Source organism: Sphaeramia orbicularis, chromosome 12 (genome assembly GCF_902148855.1).
Source record: "Sphaeramia orbicularis chromosome 12, fSphaOr1.1, whole genome shotgun sequence".
In the NCBI taxonomy this organism is placed as follows: domain Eukaryota; kingdom Metazoa; phylum Chordata; class Actinopteri; order Kurtiformes; family Apogonidae; genus Sphaeramia; species Sphaeramia orbicularis.
Genome location: NC_043968.1, coordinates 42,908,626 through 42,928,076, shown reverse-complemented (window position 1 = coordinate 42,928,076; position 19,451 = coordinate 42,908,626). Strand labels below are relative to the sequence as shown.

General features: G+C 35.2%; 2 protein-coding genes across 2 annotated transcripts; one reads left to right on the top strand and one right to left on the bottom strand.

Moving 5' to 3' along the window:
* Window positions 1-5,183: 5,183 nt before the first annotated feature.
* On the bottom strand, window positions 5,184-7,437 carry LOC115430368 (E3 ubiquitin-protein ligase TRIM17-like). Its single transcript, XM_030150352.1, has 2 exons — window positions 7,324-7,437; window positions 5,184-6,830 (listed from the first exon to the last, which is right to left on the bottom strand). The coding sequence occupies exons 1-2, from the start codon at window positions 7,406-7,408 to the stop codon at window positions 6,286-6,288; spliced, it is 630 nt and encodes a 209-aa protein (XP_030006212.1). The 5' UTR covers window positions 7,409-7,437; the 3' UTR covers window positions 5,184-6,285.
* Window positions 7,438-14,570: 7,133 nt separating this feature from the next.
* LOC115430369 (troponin I, slow skeletal muscle-like) lies at window positions 14,571-18,158 on the top strand. The gene is made up of 7 exons (XM_030150353.1): window positions 14,571-14,676; window positions 15,365-15,415; window positions 15,862-15,903; window positions 16,077-16,208; window positions 16,294-16,383; window positions 17,391-17,573; window positions 17,737-18,158. The coding sequence occupies exons 2-7, from the start codon at window positions 15,395-15,397 to the stop codon at window positions 17,836-17,838; spliced, it is 570 nt and encodes a 189-aa protein (XP_030006213.1). The 5' UTR covers window positions 14,571-14,676; window positions 15,365-15,394; the 3' UTR covers window positions 17,839-18,158.
* Window positions 18,159-19,451: the final 1,293 nt, after the last annotated feature.

Sequence of the window (19,451 nt, the reverse complement as noted above, 5' to 3'; positions counted from 1 at the left end):
GGAAGTGAGAAATCTACCAAAATAAAAGCATACTGGACAGAAGCATATTGTTGAGCTGAACACCTGCTCTGTAAAAATGGACAAGGATGCAGTGAAGATACAGGCCAGGGCTGTCAAAGTCATTTTGGTTCAGGGGCCATATTTAGCCCAATTTGATCTCAAGTGGGCCAGACCAGGAAAATATTGACTTAACCCCCTTATCCCGTCCAGCAAGGCCCTTACTAAGCACCAAGTGTGCCTTGTGGAATAATGTCAAAAAAATTTTCATAGAGTTTGTTTTTAATTCTTTTACACTTTTTTCTATTTCATCAACTTGAGCCATAAATAAAAATACCAAATACTCAATAACTGTCACATTTTTTAACCCTTTAAATGCTGTGTTTGTAATGTCAACAAACCATTTTTTGATGCAAAAAACACAAAAAATATTTTTTTTCAATATACTACATAAAAAGTGGATCACATATTATTTGATTTTTGCAGCCTCGCATATGCCAGTGATGAACTCCAACATTGGTTAATTTGCATTATTGTTTTTGGCGCTAGGTTCAATGTTCAAAAATACTAGTATCTGTCACCAAGTGTGCGTAAAATCCACACCTATAAATCAAAGTATTGAATATTATATATTGATTTATTTTTCTGCTCTAATTTGATTTTATTTTTGTAAATCAAGGTCAGCCCTAATCAGACATATCAAATAATCATTCATTTTAGATTTTTCGAACCCTTTAAACGATCTCTTTTCATCATGATGTCACTACATTTTTTGATGCAAAAAACACAAAATAGGCTGTTGTTTTGTTTTGTTTTTTTTCAAAATACTACATAAAAATTGGATTACATATTAATTGATTTTTGCAGCCTGGCATATGTCAATGATTAACAGCAACATTAACAGCATTAATAAATTCATTTAGACCCTCACCTCTCAAATGAAGCCCAGATATCAGTAAAAGCAGGATTTATGCCTTAATGGCTTACGGATCAAAAACAGTGGTTATAATGGAAGAAATAGTGCGTTTTAGGCACACTTGGGAGACAGGTGCTAGTCTTGTAATTTTCTTTTGTTTACAATGTGCACATTTTAGTTGGTGGCCAGAATTTTAAAGATCATGCACAAATGAACAACTTTTGAATTCTAACTTTATTTAAATTGTGAAAAATAATATGAATTTTTTTAACATGAAGTGCAAAGTGTTACTAAAAAGCGCACCCGGATACTGGAGGGTTAATAACCTATAAATAATGACAAATCCAAGTTTTTCTTTTTGTTTTAGTATTTAAAAAAAAACAAATTAAATGATGAAAATATTTACATTTTACAAAAAAGATGTGAATAACCTAAAAAAACAGAAATTTCATTTGAAAAATTAGTGCAATTTTAACAATATTATGCCTCGACTTATTACTTATACATGTACATTACACACAGTGTTACATAAACATTTGGTAACAGGCAGAATATTGTTCAAATTTTGGAGTTTGGAACTAAAATTTGAAAAATTTCTACAGTATTCCATCTCTTATTATTAACACAACTACAGATCATAGTGTATCCATAAATGCTCAAACATTTAGTATCAGGCAGAATATTGTTAAAACTGCACATTTCGGGTTGTTCATCTTTGTTTTTATTTATGTATTTATTTGCATTTTATTGTGAAAGAATAGTTTTGTAAATGTAATTATTTTCACAGTGTAATGTTATTTTTTTCACTTATATTTTTTCCACATAATTTTTCACAAAGAAAATTTGTAGTTTTCATTATTATGGGTAATTGTGTTGTTATTTTTACTTGAGATCACATGGGTCTGTATGTGGAACCTGAACCAAAACGATTTGGACAACCTTGATTGTTCAGGTTAATTTTTGCACTTTCATCCCACGGGCCGGAATGGAACCTGTGGTGGGCCACATTTGGCCCCCAGGCCGCATGTTTGACACCTATGGCATAAGCTGTTTCCAAATGCAATAGCCCTATGTGTTGAGTGAAAACATACATTACAAAACTGTATATTAAGCCTGTTGTAAATGAAGACAATTTAATACACACACACACACACACACACACACACACACACACACATGCACACATCCAGAGCATGCATGTGGTAATAATGTAGTTTTACAGATAACATATATGGGAACACAGCTGATATAGATGCACACCAGTATATCATACTGTATCACACTTGTGGGTTTTATTATTTACAATAGCCTAGATTATCCCTTAATGCTGAGTCTGTTTTAATGACTGATTGTATAGTAAGCCTGTTTTAGTGTTTTTTGTATTAGATTGTAATTGTGTTGAGATATGTATTGTTTTATTGTTTGTAACCTGGGACTACATATTCAAGTTAGCAGTTTCACTAACTGGGAGTATTTTTCAACCTTGGGGTCGGGACCCCACGTGGGGTCACCTGGAATTCAAATGGGGTTGCCTGAAATTTCTTGTAATTGATAAAAATAGAAATAAAAGCTTACTAATAATAAATATATGCTGAGTTCAGAGAGACAATCCCAATACATAAAAGACATGACAAACTGTGAAGCTGAAACTGAAGCACTGTGGTACTGTTTATCTTTCAAATGTTCATTGTGGTCAGTTTCAGATGCTGCAGCTCTTTCATAATTCATAGTTTGAGTTCTTGTTTGTTCAGTATTAATTGTCAGCCTTGTAAATCCAAGCTGGACTGACTGTACATATCCTGACCAAGAAAATCAAATTCTCACTTTGTGCACACACCTGGCTTTTCTGCCTCTGTCCATAATAATATACATTATATAGACTAAATGTCATCCAAAAATTAATGTTCATTTGCAACATAGTATAGCAAACTATAGCATGATCAAAAACTAATTAATTTTAGCAACAAAAAAAAAAAAAGTCTCTGTTTTGAATGTCTGGGGTCACCAGAAATTTGTGACGTTAAAATGGGGTCATGAGCCAAAAAAGGTTGGGAACCACTGAACTATATGAAGAACTTTTCGAAGAGAACTAATGTTTAAGAATCCTTTTGTACTGTATATATTGGTTTGTTTTTGTTTGTATGTTAAGATTGTTGTATGTTCTTGTGGCCTTGTCATTGTATGTTTGATCTTTATCAACTGGAATCTTTGAAATCTACACCTGGCTTTTCTGCCTCCGTCCATAATAATATACATTATATAGACTAAATGTCGTCTAAAACACTGGTCAACAACAAATTTATTGTTTAAGTTTTTTGAGCTGATTTAGGATAATTTTGGTGTGCTGAATCCAAAAATCATATTAATTTTGCTCAATCAGGTCAAGTTTCTGAACTAGGCTACATATTGGCCTTTTAACATTTTTGCTTACATTTATGGGCATTTTCACATCATATGATACAAAATTCTTTCATATTTCTTGCAATAAACGAGTTCTGAAGATTTTACTTTTGCCAATTTATGATTAATGTTTTTTTTAATATTACAGGTGAATGAAATGGCTTCGACTAGAAGATCTTGTAAAAATAAGCCTGACGTATTCTGCTACATCTGCGGTGAATACACCATTGTACCTAACAGGAATCCTGTTAGAAAATGATTTTTTTTCTCTTAAAACCTATTTTGGGTGAGAACTATATAAAAAATCAACTGATAAAGTCACAAAAATGTAATCAATTTTGTGAGAAGATCAAATTTTTCAAAATCAAATTAGCAAAAAAACCTGACCTGATTGAGAAAAACAGATGTCATTTTTGGATTTAGCGGTGCAAAATGGTCCTAATTCAGTTGAAAAAACCTAGACAACTTGCAAAAAACATTTTTTTTGTAACCCAGTGAAATGAATGTTTATTTGCAACATAGTATAGCAAACTATTACATGATCTAAAACAAATACACACACACACACACACACACACGCTGTCAAATACTTCCCTTTTAGTGGAAGGTTTTTATTGTGGTCCTGTGGCCTGAAACGTTCTGAGGTTCCAGTTCCATTAGCTCCTATTTTGGACCAATGACTGAGTTCAAATATTTGATGATATAATCTTTGTGCAACAGGATGTTGCACAAAGCCCTCCAGCGACCAAAGCATCTACTGATCTAAAATGTTCCATAACTTTTAAACCACTAATCCTATCAATATAGACAAATAATTCAGGTAAAATACAGTTCTTCATCTTTTCATGTCCATTAGATATGACCCATCTGGACGTTCAGAGGCTCCGTGGTTACCGTGGAAATGCCATCATTTTCTACAATATTGATTCCCCAGTAAAACACACAGATTTTTTTCACAGTTATCACATGCATAAACTCTTAAGATGCTACTAGTTTGTCCATTTCATGTATGAGGTCTGGGTGATCTGGACATGATGTTCTGTTGAAGTAGATTCACAATCGACAACCTGGATTTATTCATATAAGGCTTTAATCAGGCTGAAGGGGCTTTTTGGGGGGGTTTGACGGTAAAACTCTGCATTTTTGCATTGTTTACAACTAGACTATTACAGTGTTAGATTAAAAAAAGAAGAAACACAAGACAAATCTGTTTAGAGTTTAAGATATATTGAAGTCTTACATTTCACAAAGTAGAAATAATGTGAATATTTCAATTTGTTTCTTAATTTTTTACATGTAAATACATAGTTAAGATATTTGAGCAGAATCATCAAAATCAGTTGAAAGTTTGTGATTTATCAAGTGGATTAATTGGATTTCAACTTCAGTAAATTTAATCAGATTAAATATTTTCATAACTGATGAATCGTTTCAATGTATTTGGTCTTAAATGTGATCGTACAACCTCCATCTGAGCTGATGTGAAAATACAGTGTTTACAATAATTACATGCGTTTATCTATGAACAAATAGAAAACAAACATTTAATATTTAAAGGTTTTTAGCTTACCGGCCAATAGGCTGTAAGCTACTGTTGTCATGCGGCCTCTGGCGGTGGTGGCGGCGGCGTCTGTCGTCCGTTACAAAACTTTCAATCGTCTTCTTCTCCGAAACCACAATTCCAATTGACTTCAAACTTGGTATACAGCTTCTTTATGATGATGTCAACAAAAGTTAGTGAAATTATTTGGATCCGGATCTGATTCTGGATTTGGTGCAACTTTGAAAAATTTCCCCATTATACGAGATAGGAAGTGCTGGTAAGCTACAGGGCCATTGGTCCTATTTTTCTTATTTAAAATGAAGACAGTATATGACTGTATTTATTACAGTTGATGAAGATAATCTTTACTGTCATTGTTATTATTGAATATTGAATCCTCCTGAACACTTCTATCATTTGAATGTATAAAATCAATCACATAATGGAAACACATTCACAATCACAACATATGTAATTAAAGTTAACATTAAAACACCATCATTATCGTATTTAATCACAGTGCATCAGAATCTGTCAAACCAGGATAATTATCACCACAAATGCTAGTATTTCGGTGCATTTGGATACAGATTAATACACGTTCAAACAGTTTACATTGTCGCTAAGTTTAGTGACTTCAGTAAATCAGAGAAAATCTGTCCATTTGATGAATTTCTTACTCAGTGTCGACAGGAGTGATGATCAGAGGAGCAGAATTTTTACCTCCATCATTAAAATATGGACAGAAGAATGGGAGGAGTTTATCATTGAAGCAGCAGCCAATGAAGGAGTAGATGGGAACTGAAGAACCTACGTCATAAAAGGAGACCAGACCCTCCTCATAATCCACAAACACCCCCACCTTCTGAAGACCAGACTTCACAGACAGACGGACAGAAGGATCAGCACAAGCAAAGTACTTGTTTCCATTCCTCAACCAGATGGTCCAGTATCCGTCCTGAGGACTCATTATGATCAGTTTCCTGTCGATGGACTCTCTGGCCACTCCTAAATACCAGTCAGTTTTTCCTTTAACCTGAACTTTGAAGTAAAACCTGCCTGAAGAGAAACTCTGCTTCGCTAAGATACAAGGCCAAAAAGTGAATCTCTGTGGTTTGTCTGGAAGGTTCTTCTTTTCATCACCATCATGAACCTGTTTTCCATCATCAGACAGGATGAGTCTAGGATAAGCTGTATCTGGAACCAGAATCAGATCCACCTCATACTGTTGGACTCTCTTCAGCTCAGCTTCAAACACCTTCTTCATGTCTTCTGTGAGTTTGTCCTCCAGCTGAGACAAAGCTCTCACCACAGTCCCCTCATATGATGGTGGACAGATGCTGACCTTTGTCCAGGTCTTCATGGATGGAGCAGCTTTTCCACATGTGACCCTCTGGACAAAGCGGAGGTGGTCTTCAGAGCCTGAGATCTACTCCACCTCAGTGCTTCTCTTCTCCAGCTCATAGATTTCCTGTTCGAGCTTTTTGATGAAGTCTTCAGCCTTTTCCTTGGTGGTCCTCTGCTTTTCTTGGATCTCCTCAATGAGCTGGTTCAGACTTCTCTGAACAGTCTCCATCAGAGCAGTGTAGACCTTCACACCTTCTGCTGCCTCTCTGTCTGCAGCATTCTTACTGACCTCCACTGACCATTGGATCTCCAGGATCTTCATTTGTCTCTCCAGGATCATCTGCTCAATTTCACCCTCTGTCTTCTTCAGCTCTGCCTTCTGTTCTTTAGGTCTGAACTGAGCCACCATCTCTGAGAATAGAGTGTTGATCTTCAGCTGAGGTTTTGTGTCAAAATCCTCTTTACACATGGGACACTGATATGGGACATTAACCCTCCAGTGTTCAGAGATGCAGGATTTGCAGAAGTTGTGTCCACATGATGTTGTGACTGGATCAGTGAAGACATTCTCACAGATGGAACACAGGAACAGATCTTCAGATCGGACATGACCGGCAGCAGCCATATCTATGGACCAACAGAACAGATACAACACTGAAATATTCGTAATTATATAATCAGTGTTTATCATCGTGTGATCATTTATAATAAGGAGACTCATAAAAGTCCTTTATGGTCTTCATCTAAGTGTGACTGGTCTTCATCTAAGTGTGACTGGTCAGTCACATGACTACAGCAGTGTTTAAAATCCATGACGTCAGTCCAACACTTTGACTTTGAAATGTTCTGGAAGTTCATTAAAGTGTAACTGTAGAAAATGTTAGTGGAAACAAAAGCAGGAAGAGACGTCGAACCGAAGTCCAGACCATCTAAAGGACATGGACTGTAACAATATAGAATCTTTGTAAATCCTGTTGGTTTATCCATGTGGTTCAGTGATAGGAACCATTTCAGGAGAGTTGGTGTGAAATGAATAGAGTTCTATTTGTGTGTTTGGAGTTGAAGTGTGGTGTTCAGTGTGTGTTCAGTGTGTTCTGTGGGTCAGCTCAGTTGGACTCACCGCTGTTTGTCTGAGACTCTGCTGAGAATGGAAACAGATCTGATGAAGTGGGTTTAAGGTTTGTTTGACGGTTCCACAGACACATCTGCAGCTCTGATCACACTGAGAACTTTGACCTTTGCTCTGCTGAATGTGGCTCCACCTCTGATCTGTTTCCTGTTTGATGTTTTGCGTGTATTGAACATTTGTGAACAGGTCAGACAGGACCTGAGTTATGCACACATAAATACACACCCTGCATACACACACACACACACACACACACACGCACTCACACACGCACACACACACACACACACACACACACACACACACACACACACACACACACACACACACACACACACACTTAAAGACTTAAAGACATATCCATATCTGCCTTCCTGTCTCCTTTTAGAACCCTCTCCATATTCATGAGACTCAGTTAAGTGGATTATTTTGGAAGAATCTGAATCAAAGTCCTGTTCTTAATTTCGCTGACTTGACACTAGCTCTTGTGAAACGCCAGTCTCGCTCTGGCCTCCCGCTGGGGTCTGTGATATGAGTTGCTGTCGCCCCCTGCTGGATGTTTCCTGCATGGGCGACACCAAACCCTCAGGCATTAAAAGAACACAGACTGGAGTACCACGCCCTGACTTCAGAGGTCAGGTCTGATAATAAATACAATAAAACCATCCCCGTAAAACACAAATCAAACTGGAGGGTTTTCCTCTGCATCCAGTCAGGATTAGTTTTTATTTAATTTTTTTTTTTTTTTTTTTAATTTTTTGCCAACATAATTTATTGCATACAGCACTTTCGTTGACTGAGTTGTTTTTAACCCTTTCATGCAAAGTGGTCACTACAGTATACAGCTATTCTACATCTGTTCTCTTGTATATTCATGGATTTTGTTGTTTTAGTTCCATATCAGCCAACACAGTGGACGCTTATGCACCATCCCATAATACACTTGACATTCAGACCATTACTGTACCTTTGCTGTTCTTGATAAAAACGATCTGCACCAACATGTTTGAGTGTAAATCACTTATTTGTTAGACACAAAGGGTTTTTTTGCATGTTGTCTTCATGAAGGGAGTAATAATCAGTATTAGAATATGTTAAAATAGGAGAAAACAGTTTTGAAATCAGGTTTGCAGCATTAAAAATGTTTTTATTTCATTGTTTTCATACTACTTTCTTACAGAACAGGAGTATGGCCACTGGACTTTAATCTCAGAATTCTGGCTTTAATCTCAGAATTCTGACTTTTTTTTTCATAATAATAATTAAAAATATGCATGTACTGGACCTTATTTTAATTTATTGTTGTTGTTTTTTTGTTTTTTTTTGTTTTTTGAGTGGCCCTAATCCTCTTCTGTACTTTCTGATATTGGGTATTAAACACATGTTTCTTTACTTCAAAAATTAAATGCTGACTTTTTTCCCTCAGAGTTCTGACCTTTTTTCCTCAGAATTCTGACTTTTTCTCAGAATTCTGACTTTAATCTCAGAATTCTGACTTTTTTTTCTCCATAATAATTATTAAAAATATGCATGTATTGGACCTTATTTTAATTAATTTTTTTTTTTTTTTTTTGTTAGTTTTTTTTTTGAGTGGCCCTAATCCTCTTCTGTACTTTTTGATATTGGGTATTAAACACATGTTTCTTTACTTCGAAAATTAAATGCATGGACATTTTTGTAACTTCATGAAAAATAAATCGATTGCATTGTGTTTTGTTGTTGTTGTTGTTGTTGTTGTTATTTTTTGTTTGTTTGTTTTTCATGTCTAAGGAGGAATAAAAACACTCAAGAAAAAAAAAAAATCTTTACTAAGGTTCTCATAATTCATGCATGAAAGGGTTAAAGTGCTTTATAGCCTAAAGCTGAGCTGAGGTGAAAATACTAAAAATCAGTTCTGTTCTACTCAATTCTGTAAAAGTTTGATAAATATATTTAGAGCAAAAATTCTTGCATGAACGCTGCTGTAGCGCGGAGTAAAGTAAAGCTCTGCTGACCTCATGTGGACACAGTCAGTACTGACACTGTCTTACAGCCCATGGAAGGAAACACAAGGACATTTTTTAGTAATGTGATGCAAGTTGTACTGTCTGTGGAAATACAGTAGGCTGTGCTAAAGTCCCAGGCCAACATTAGGTGTGTTGGTTTATTAAAGTTATAATGTCCACATATATGCACATATTTCTAGTCTCTGTATTAGGATCCACTCTGGATATATGTGAAATATGTACAGCAATAAAAACAAGTTTCAGGAAAAAACAACTTCTGTAAACCAAATTGATAGTATTTAACATGACCTTTCTTTGCACTTAGCATGTCTTTAACCCTTTTGTTCAGACAATATGAGATGCATTGTAGTAATTTTCGGATGTTTATTTATTTATTTATTTATTTATTTATTTATTTAATTTATTTATTTCATGGTTGTGCATTTCATAATTAAACATTCAATAATCATCAAGTAAACAAACATGTACACACCCATGCTTGAAAAGGAGCAGGATGAAGAAAATCTTATATTTCCTGCCCCCTTGTAAATAATAATAACCTTAATGGTTAGCCATACACAACTAGCTATAAAATCATACTGTATAAAGTCGGACAAACCAACTAAATACATCCAAAGATAGTACCAAATGAATACAAAACCAATTTATACCAGGTTTCATTCAACACATGTCAGATGTTTTAACTGTTTGTGCTGCTTTGTGTCATGGGGTCAGAGGTCACACTAAACAATGACTTTAACCTTTAGAACCCATTTAGTTTATTTTTGTGTGTTTTTTAAGGATGTGCAAATATTTCATATATTTTTTTATTGTTATATGTGAAGAAAATAGAATGAAAAATAAATATGTGTGTTCATTTCAACCCTGCAAAAATCCCTGTTTATGAAGGTGGGTTATTCTAAAAGGGAGTAAAATGAAGAGGATTCTGGGCATGGCCATATCAAGTACTGTTGTTGTCCCATTTTCTGTATGATTATATTTGGAACAGAATTAAAATAAGTCAAAAATACAGACCGAATCGCTATTTGTACTGTTTCTTTTCTGTGAACAACAGACAGCTATAGCTGAAACAGTAGCACAGTTTTTCATTGGGCTTGTCAGGATCTCTTCAAAATCAGCTGCAGTCATGGATGCAGGCAGATATAAGGGAATAGCTGAGATATGTGGGCTACTTAGGGCAGTGTCAAGGTTAGACCAGTGGGACCAGGGATGCCATGGTAGACCGCTTGGCTGAAGTCATGTGTCAGCTGCTCTTTGTACCCTGTGTCCAAACAGAGGTGCCACTATGGAGGTCTGAACAAGATCCAAGAAGTTTTAGGAGACAGCTCAGGGCTGGTGTCTAGCAAGACTTGAAAAACTGCATCTTAATGATAACATAATTTCTGATTTTAAACAGATTTCTGGTTTAACTTCATCCAACTAACTTAAGAATAGATAAAAAGCTTTTTATGGTTTTAGGATTCACACAGTTTAAATGTGAAATTGTCCATCTACTATATTTAGGTTAAAAAATGCATTTCATGATGTTAAAGGGGAGTTTCCTTTTAATTCACTTTTTTTTTTTTTTAATTGAGTTTCCTTCAAATTTATATACCAGTGCAAAATATAAAATAGCAATTGTACACTTCTTTTTTTTTTTTTTTTTTTTTTTTTTACAAACATCAATGAACAGATGAACAAAATAACAGGGCATTTTGAATGTCACAAATTAAAACACAAAAATACTGATGAAAATGAAAATGTGCATACTTCTATAGATGAACATATAAATAAATGAAGTAAAAAAAAAAAAAAGAATAAAAAATAAAATAATAATATTATTATATATATATATATTATTATATTAATATTATTATTAATATTATAATACTATTATTATTATTATTAATAATAATAATAATAATAATAATGTTGCACTCCTTTTTTAGGTACAAAGTCATTTGTAGTGATAACATGGACAACTAAGCATCTTGTCATCTCATGGCTTTACTCGTCGGGTCATGATTATTGGTAGATGGATTACAGCAAACAACTGACATAACATGTAATTCTTTAAAGAACAGGTGGGGATAAACTATATGTATGCAGATCCTCCACAAACCACATACCAAGTTTGCCTTGGAGATTAACAGGATAACTATTTTCTTTTCATCTCAAAGGTGCAGAATAAGTTTAGTTGTCAGTTTTAGCACCACGTACAGAGAAGTATAGGGCGGCACAGTGAGCTGTCACCTTCCTATTTATGAAAGCACAAACCGTAGAAAGTGCATTACAAGCAGTTCCCAGATATCAAGGCCTCTCTATTTTTTATATGTATGTGTTTGTGTGGAGACAGAGTTGGGAGTTGGGTTGCATCAGAAATAGCACTCCCACCTGCTGAGGATCACTGAAAAAAATGATGACAGAACATTTGTTGTCCCCGGTGTCTTCCTCCTTTTATTGCTTCTCAGTGCACTCTGAGGTATTGTCCCTTTAGCTCCTGTTTCTGCTCTGTTACAAGAACTTTATATGTCAAAGAGAATATTAACTGTCTGACACACCCCATAAAAACTTTGAGAATAACATCAAACTAACAAGTGTGGGTAAGGCTGGTGGTGTTAGAATTCACAGCCAAGTTTCTATGAGAGTGTTTGCACATTAACAGAGTCATGACAAGTCAGCATGTCATGTCAGACTGCTGCAGACACATGTTGTCATTCCACATCAGTTTTTTAAATCTGTGACAAGATCTTACAAATCACTAAGACCAACGTACAACATAGACTCTTATATATTTCATGTGACTCTTCTGTAAATGTCCTTGCAGTTAATGCTTGGTTTACTAGAAACATCTTAGCACTTGCATCAGCTTTCCAGTGTAAGCCAGTGGAAAGAAAAGAAACTTGACGCTTAGGGTTAAGTGTCAGAACTCAGGCTGAGCTTCACAAACATTCTCTCAAACATTGGTCAGGTCAGCACAAGAAGTTGTTGACAGCTGAAGTAAACACAGTAAGACATTGAAAAATGCAAATAGATAGGGTCTAAAAATCCAAACGGATGGCATCTAAGACCTACAGTATCTGAATATATGCAATATATGTTTATCTTTACCGCTCTATAGGGATTTAAACATTACTGCTCTGCATAATTGAATTTAGAAATGTGTTGAGTGATCTGTGCCTTCGTGAAATTCCTCATCTAAAGTCACACCTGGCTGACAGTAGGGATGTAACGATATGAAAATTTCACATCACGGTTATTGTGAGCAACATTATCACGGTTATCATTATTATCGTGGTATTATTGAAATTGTGCTCAAAATGTTCAAAAAGTACTAATACACACTGAAATAATTTAACCAAGTTGTATTTAAAAATAAAATAAAATAATAGGCACTATGTACTTTCTGTTGGTAGAAACATTCAAATATTAATCCTCAGTGATCTGAGCCTATTTTGTCCGTTTTTCAGTACTTTTAATTTTGCCTTTATATACTATATAAACAAATGTTTACTATACCCATGTTTGGAATCTTTTTTTTTTTTTTCAGCACAACTTCATCTGTATCATCTGCCTGTTATTTTTTTCACTTTAATCTGCTATAAAAACATAAAAGGCCAGAAAACACAAAAAAATATATAAAATCTGATTTGAAAAATGTATGTAATTTATTGCATAAATAACACAAAGATGCTTAAGGAACCTTTTCAAAGACTTTAAAAGTGAATACTGGTTCCAAATATTAGGTATATAAAATTAAAATGGTAATAAATTCAAACTATACTCAAATATTTGACATAAAAGCAGATCTTTACATAGGCATTTTCTCCGGAAAAATGCGGTAATCAAAGACAGTTATTATGATAATTAGAATTTAAACGGTAATACAATCCATCTGCAATTTTACCATGGTTTATTATTATACCGGTAATCGTTACATCCCTAGTTGACAGATTAAAACATGTTTTTTGCCTGTGGATCCTTTAAAATTAAATTACATATTTGGAATAACAAACATTTGCTTTGGCACTTCTACATTTATTTTCCTCTCGGGTATGTGCTGTTTTTCTATTTATAATTTCTTGTTAACAACTGCCAAGCCATTTGCAGAGCATCAGCCATTACAGCTGAGTAACTAATTGTAATAGATACCCAGATGGGTAAGAAACAAGGTCAGAGACTGTTGGAACAAAGTCTTCATCACTTCATCTGGATGTATATAATTCAGCTTGATGTGCACCCCCCCCCATGTTTCAAGTTTTTGGATAAATTCTGACCTAAGAATTTGTCCTGTTATAAACTCCATCAGATAAATCCATCAGGCCTTACTGGCAGCTACTGATAAAGCCTCTTTCCTGCCTCTTGTCTTGGCTCTTTCTCCCTTTTTTCATAAATTACTTCACATTTGTTATTGTTTAAGGCGTTCTTCCTTTTCTCAGTCCGTATCCAGTTTCATAGGAGTTAAACCTCTTATTCCTCCTACTGATCTTATAATGAAGTCAAAGCTCCGAGAGACAAAAACAGAACCACCTCTTGTTGTTTTTAGGCTCACATAACTGCACTAACCAGTGTTTATTGTTTAAACATTTTCATAATAATATCTGTGATTAGAATAGATCAAATGTAGTAGGATCTAATTCCTTTCATTTAACCTTGGTAATGTCAGTGTATACTTTCCCTCTATAATAAATCACTTCAATAACTACCCCTCTCTCTCATACATGATCGTACATAATAGTCTGTGATAAACTCACAGAAAATACCCCCAAATGGTTAGAAATACTAAATAACTGTAGGAAATGATTTTCTAGAATCTGATTTTATGTTTTAACATTGCAACCACATTTATTACAGAGATAATGAAGGTTATATGTGTAGATCGGCCTAAGCTATACTTAGGATCTGATGTGTGCGTTTGCTATGCATTAGGGCTTTGGGTGGGTATTGTAATGATCAACTGCTTTATTTTTTAGAATTTTAATCCTCTCATTTGGGTCATTACTCCTACTCTAACTCTAATCCACTCATGTAATTACTCACACAAGAGAATCTATTCTTGTAACATAGATGCAGTGTTAATATATTTGTGGTTCTCATATAAGAATGTTTAAAATAATATTCCAAGCAAAAGGCAATACATGGGCAATACCATTAAGATAATGCTCATGATTTATTATTACTCTTCAGTGTGTCACAGTGTCAGGGGAGGTGATATTCTGTGCTTGGGCTCATGCCAGCACATTTTAGGGGGCAGACATTAGATATGTTGTGCAGTTGCCACCCAGCTCGCATAAAAGCCACCCATTGTCTTCAGTAGCTGCTGTTTGACTCACTACACCTCCACAGACAACATTCACAGGTAATAATGGGTTTTTTAAATTGTGTTTTAGAATTTAAGTAAGTAAATTGCTAACATTTTTTTTAGTGTGTAATTAATTCTATTCAATATCAAAACAATTTCACTTTGATCAGGTCTCAGTAAATGATATACTGTATTTACAACAGTTTTACTACATGATATATCTGCTATTGTGTTGATTATTATGATAATTTATAGAATTCGTTTATTAGCATTTGACCACACTGAGAAGCAGACATGCGACTTGATTTCTTTTGGTCACACACAGTTGTTGCAGCTGGAGTTTATAAGTTGTCAGTATAAATCAGTTTAAAAAACTGAATATAGTGAATGAAATTGTTCATGTCATATTCTTTAATCCTCTTGTCAAAGGATAGAGAGGATGTGTTCTGGGCAGTGCTTTGATAACTCAGTGTGTCTCAGTTCAACTTGAAACACTAGTATTCACACTTCCCTTTCTCTCATTTACTGTGTTTTTGTAAATATAATGCTTGACATGAGGTGACAATGTAGGTGTTTTCTTCTGTTCCTAAAAGCATTTGTCATATCATTAGTGCTGATGCAATTAACCGTACTAACATGGAGAAAAGTTTTACTTCAATTGCATAGACAATAATTAGTATTTTATTAGTGTAAACCTAATTATTATTGTACATGGGGGATTATCATCTTCATTTATCCCTTTTAGGTGTTGCAGGACCCTGACAGTCCCAGAGCGATGAATCCCAAGGGGGATAAGGTGAGTCAGATGCAATATATTCCACAGTGTTAATCCTCCACACATGGAGAGGGGACACATTGTCCTTATGCACATGGCAAAGATCTGGCAGTGGTTATCAGAGTTGTTATCAGCATCACTGAGAGTTTTCCCCTTGACTTCATCCTAATTATAAAGCATTATCTTTTCACATGGGTGGAAGGCAGTGAGTGCTATTCAATTTGACACACAGGTCTTTCCATACATTACTTTACGCATCATAGTTAATAAAGCATTAAGAAAGTAAGTATTAAATCAAATCCTGAAAAAGACCTTTGTGAAGCTGTCACAGTCACTGGTGGGATCCTCGTGTTATTCTATTGAACTGGACTGTATTTTGTTTTACTAAGGACTTGTTTTCACTTTTGTCCCCTGTGCATAGTGTGTACAGATTTAAAAAATTTAATTACAAATAACTTTATTTACAGCCGAAGTCGAAGATTTCGGCTTCTCGCAAGCTCTCCCTCAAAGTAAGTAGATGTGATAGAGTTTACACAGAATATTTCATTACTTTATATATTATCTGTTACCATTTCTCATATATTAAAGATATTTTTTTCCCATATGTTCACCCATGGGACAAAGTTTACATAACTATATAACAGTGTGTTTCTTTCACTTACTTGAATGTCTGTCCAATCAGATGCTTCTCCTCACAAGAGCTTGTGAGGATTTGGAGAAGGAGAGGCAAGAGAGGGAGGAAGAGAAAGTACGTTATCTAGGAGAAAAGCTGCCACCTTTGCAACTCTCTGGGATGTCTCTGGAAGAGCTGCAAGTAAGTGTCATTAATATAAACAGTTGATGGGCATGATCAATGATCTGTATAAACAAAATGTACAAAATCCTCTGTTCCACCTCAGAATCTATGCAAGCAGCTTCATGCAAAAATTGATGTTGTGGATGAGGAAAGATACGACTGTGAATCCAAAGTGAATAAACACAACAAGGATGTAAGTATTGCAACACCTACCACAAACACTGCTCTTCTTAATTCAGTCAACACTTTGAAATGAAGAATGCAATTTACACAAGAAATAAGAGATTAAAATCTTACAAACAGCCTGTACTGCCTTTATTTACTCTGGGTTTTCTACGCACATAAACCACTGTAATTACAGACTAGAACCAGAACATCATCTATACTCATTAGAAGTTAAGTATTGATTCAGTCTTGCGATGTTCATACTGTTAAAATGCCTTTGTACTTAACCCATAAAGACACAGTGCTACTTTTGTGGCAGGTCCCAAATGAATTTTTCTCTAGATTTAACCTTTCTTAAGTGATTCATCTGCATTTATTATAATTTATTTAACCTTTATTTTACCAGGAAGTCCCTTGAGATGAAATCTCTTTTTCAAGGGAGACCTGAATTTATTATAACCTGCATTTATTATAATACTATCCTCTGTTTGTGTCGTTTAGGTGAAAATCAGGTATTTTCTTATATTTAATTCACTGATCATGTAGATGTTCATAAAAGCTCAGAGTAAAGTTGAGGGTAATTATATCTGAGACAGAGAAAACTGAAAAAAAGTGACTTTTTCAGCAAAGACATCATTAATTGAACATAAACCCAGTGTGTCCACCCACTGCCATTGATCCAGCTCCATGGGTTTTACTGGGGAATCAATGTTGTAGAAGATGACAGTGTTTCCACAGCAACTTCAGAGCCTCTGAACATCCAAACGGGTCATATCTGATGACCATGAAAAGATGACAAACTGTATTTTACACCAATTATTTATATGGATTGATAGGATTAGTGGATGAACAGGTATTAAACATTGTACACTGGTAGATGATTTTTGTTGCCAGTGGTTGTTTGGGTCTTTATGGGTTAAAAGTCAGAACCTCATAATAGCTTTAACACAAGCTCCAGTTGTTGTACTGACTTTGTTTATACTTCTGCTTGTTTCAGATAGATTCAGATGTTCAAATATTCATATATTTTCATAGATCCATGAGCTGAAACTGAAGGTACAGGACCTTGGTGGAAAGTTCAAAAAGCCTGCGCTGAGAAAGGTGAGGGTGTCAGCAGATGAGATGATGAGAGCTCTTCTCGGATCCAAACACAAGGGCTCGATGGACCTCAGAGCCAACCTGAAGTCAGTGAAGAAGGAAGACGTAAAACAGGACAAGGTAGATTGGTTGCAAAGTTTGTAAGAATCTGAATTATTTTCCCAAACAGATGATGTTTATCAGTTTGCATAAAATTCACTGTGAAGAAACACACCACAATCAGGTGTGATTAGAGAGCAGAAACACTGGAGATTGATTTTAATGTTTGTCTTCCGCATCCCAGGTTCTTACTAATGAAGTGGGCGACTGGCGTAAGAATGTGGAGGCCATGTCAGGCATGGAGGGCCGCAAGAAAATGTTCGATACCGGTGGAGCCGCACAGTGAACTACACTGTAAGGAGTCCAGGAAAGGATGAACTCACCCAGCTAATAGTAGGGAAAAAGATTAAGGAAGATGCTCTGGAGAAAACAAACTTTTATTCTCTTAAGGCTAATTGACTTGAAAGCGTAGAATTAAGTATGGTCAGTAGCATGTACTATAACTATATGTCATCTCTACCTCCATTTGTTGGATGGTGACTTTCTATACAATAACTTACTTAAAGCTGTAGGATGAGTAGAGATCCATAGTTTTTTATTACCAAAGGACATTATTGTTTTGTTAGAGAATTACACTGGAATGGAATAAACAGTCTCAGATGCTTGTTTCAGTCTCTGCTTCCATCTTTGATGTTCCATATCTGTACCTGACTTTATCATGTTTCATTTCATTGGCACTCTTTGATTTATGAGGCATGTAAGAGGATGGAAAGCGGCTTAGTTGATGATGGATTAAAAAAGGAAGATGAAGTCCAATGAGGACACACAACAGGTGTTCCTGTACTCAAATTCAACTTCATAATGTTTAAACAGATATAGAAGGTATATCATTTACAGTGTTTGGAGGACAATATAATGTAAAATAAAAAAATATTAAACTAACAGTAAGACATAATATAATGTATTATTTTCAGGATGATAGTGAATTTCCTAAAATACAGATATATTTTTAGGCAAGAAAGGAGCAAATTTACATAAAAATCCATCTTGTTCCAGTAGATTTACTTTGAATTTTAAAGAAAAGAGTCATAGTAGATCCACAACAGTGATGGTAAAATAAAAGTCTCAGACATATGACTTTCTACCAGAGGCTGAAATCAGAATCTTTGCTGAGTATATTTAGCCATGATGTTGTCTTCCATAACTCTTACCCTTGGAAAGCAAAAACCTGAGCTGATAGCTCAGCCCACTAGTATTGTTATCCTACACATTGCATGCATGCGTGTGCTTCTTACTGGGATGATTGGCTGTTGTCACCGTTCCATTGTTATTTAAAGTCCAACTGTAAAACCAACAATAGCCACAAGTTCTGCAGTATACATGTGCATTTCACTTGGTATATATTATGTTTATATAAGCAGGTTATGGTCTGCATATACATACAAATAATTTGTAGCACATTCTCTGGGTTGTTAATGTACAGAGATTGAAATATGGAGAGAAGTCACTTACCTCTCAGTTTGTCAGGTCAGTTTCCGCTTGCAGATTGAGACACAAGCTGATAATAAAAAGTGACCCTATAGACTCAACACCTATGTATCTATATATGGGCACTGATTAGAGCGACCTTCACACAGAACCAAGGTTCCAGATGTGCTATGCAGAGTTCATTTATGTCAACGCGTTTATGTCAACACCACACTGATAGCAAAGGTTGAATTGTCAGAATGCTGGAACACTGTTCAGATGACAGACGGTAGGTGTGGGTTGATGTGACAAACAGCTCAGACTGCAGTGGTTATCAGTGATGGGCCACACAGACTCCAGTCAAACTGTGTTTTGTTCTCAGAGCCACTTGGTGGCAGTCCATCATCAGAGTGGTGCTTAATTTTATATTCACTTTGATTAATAAGTTGCCTTATTCAGTTCTGGAAAAATCAGTAAAGTATCAGGTAATTG

Bases quoted from the DNA above. Each gene is read 5' to 3' on its own strand.
- LOC115430368 (XM_030150352.1), bottom strand. From the start codon at position 7,408: ATGTGTCTGTGGAACCGTCAAACAAACCTTAAACCCACTTCATCAGAT. The intron at 6,831-7,323 runs GTGAGTCCAACT...GTTGGTCCATAG, and splicing joins AGAGTCTCAGACAAACAGCG to ATATGGCTGCTGCCGGTCAT.
- LOC115430369 (XM_030150353.1), top strand. From the start codon at position 15,395: ATGAATCCCAAGGGGGATAAG. The intron at 16,209-16,293 runs GTAAGTGTCATT...GTTCCACCTCAG, and splicing joins TGTCTCTGGAAGAGCTGCAA to AATCTATGCAAGCAGCTTCA. The intron at 16,384-17,390 runs GTAAGTATTGCA...ATATTTTCATAG, and splicing joins TGAATAAACACAACAAGGAT to ATCCATGAGCTGAAACTGAA.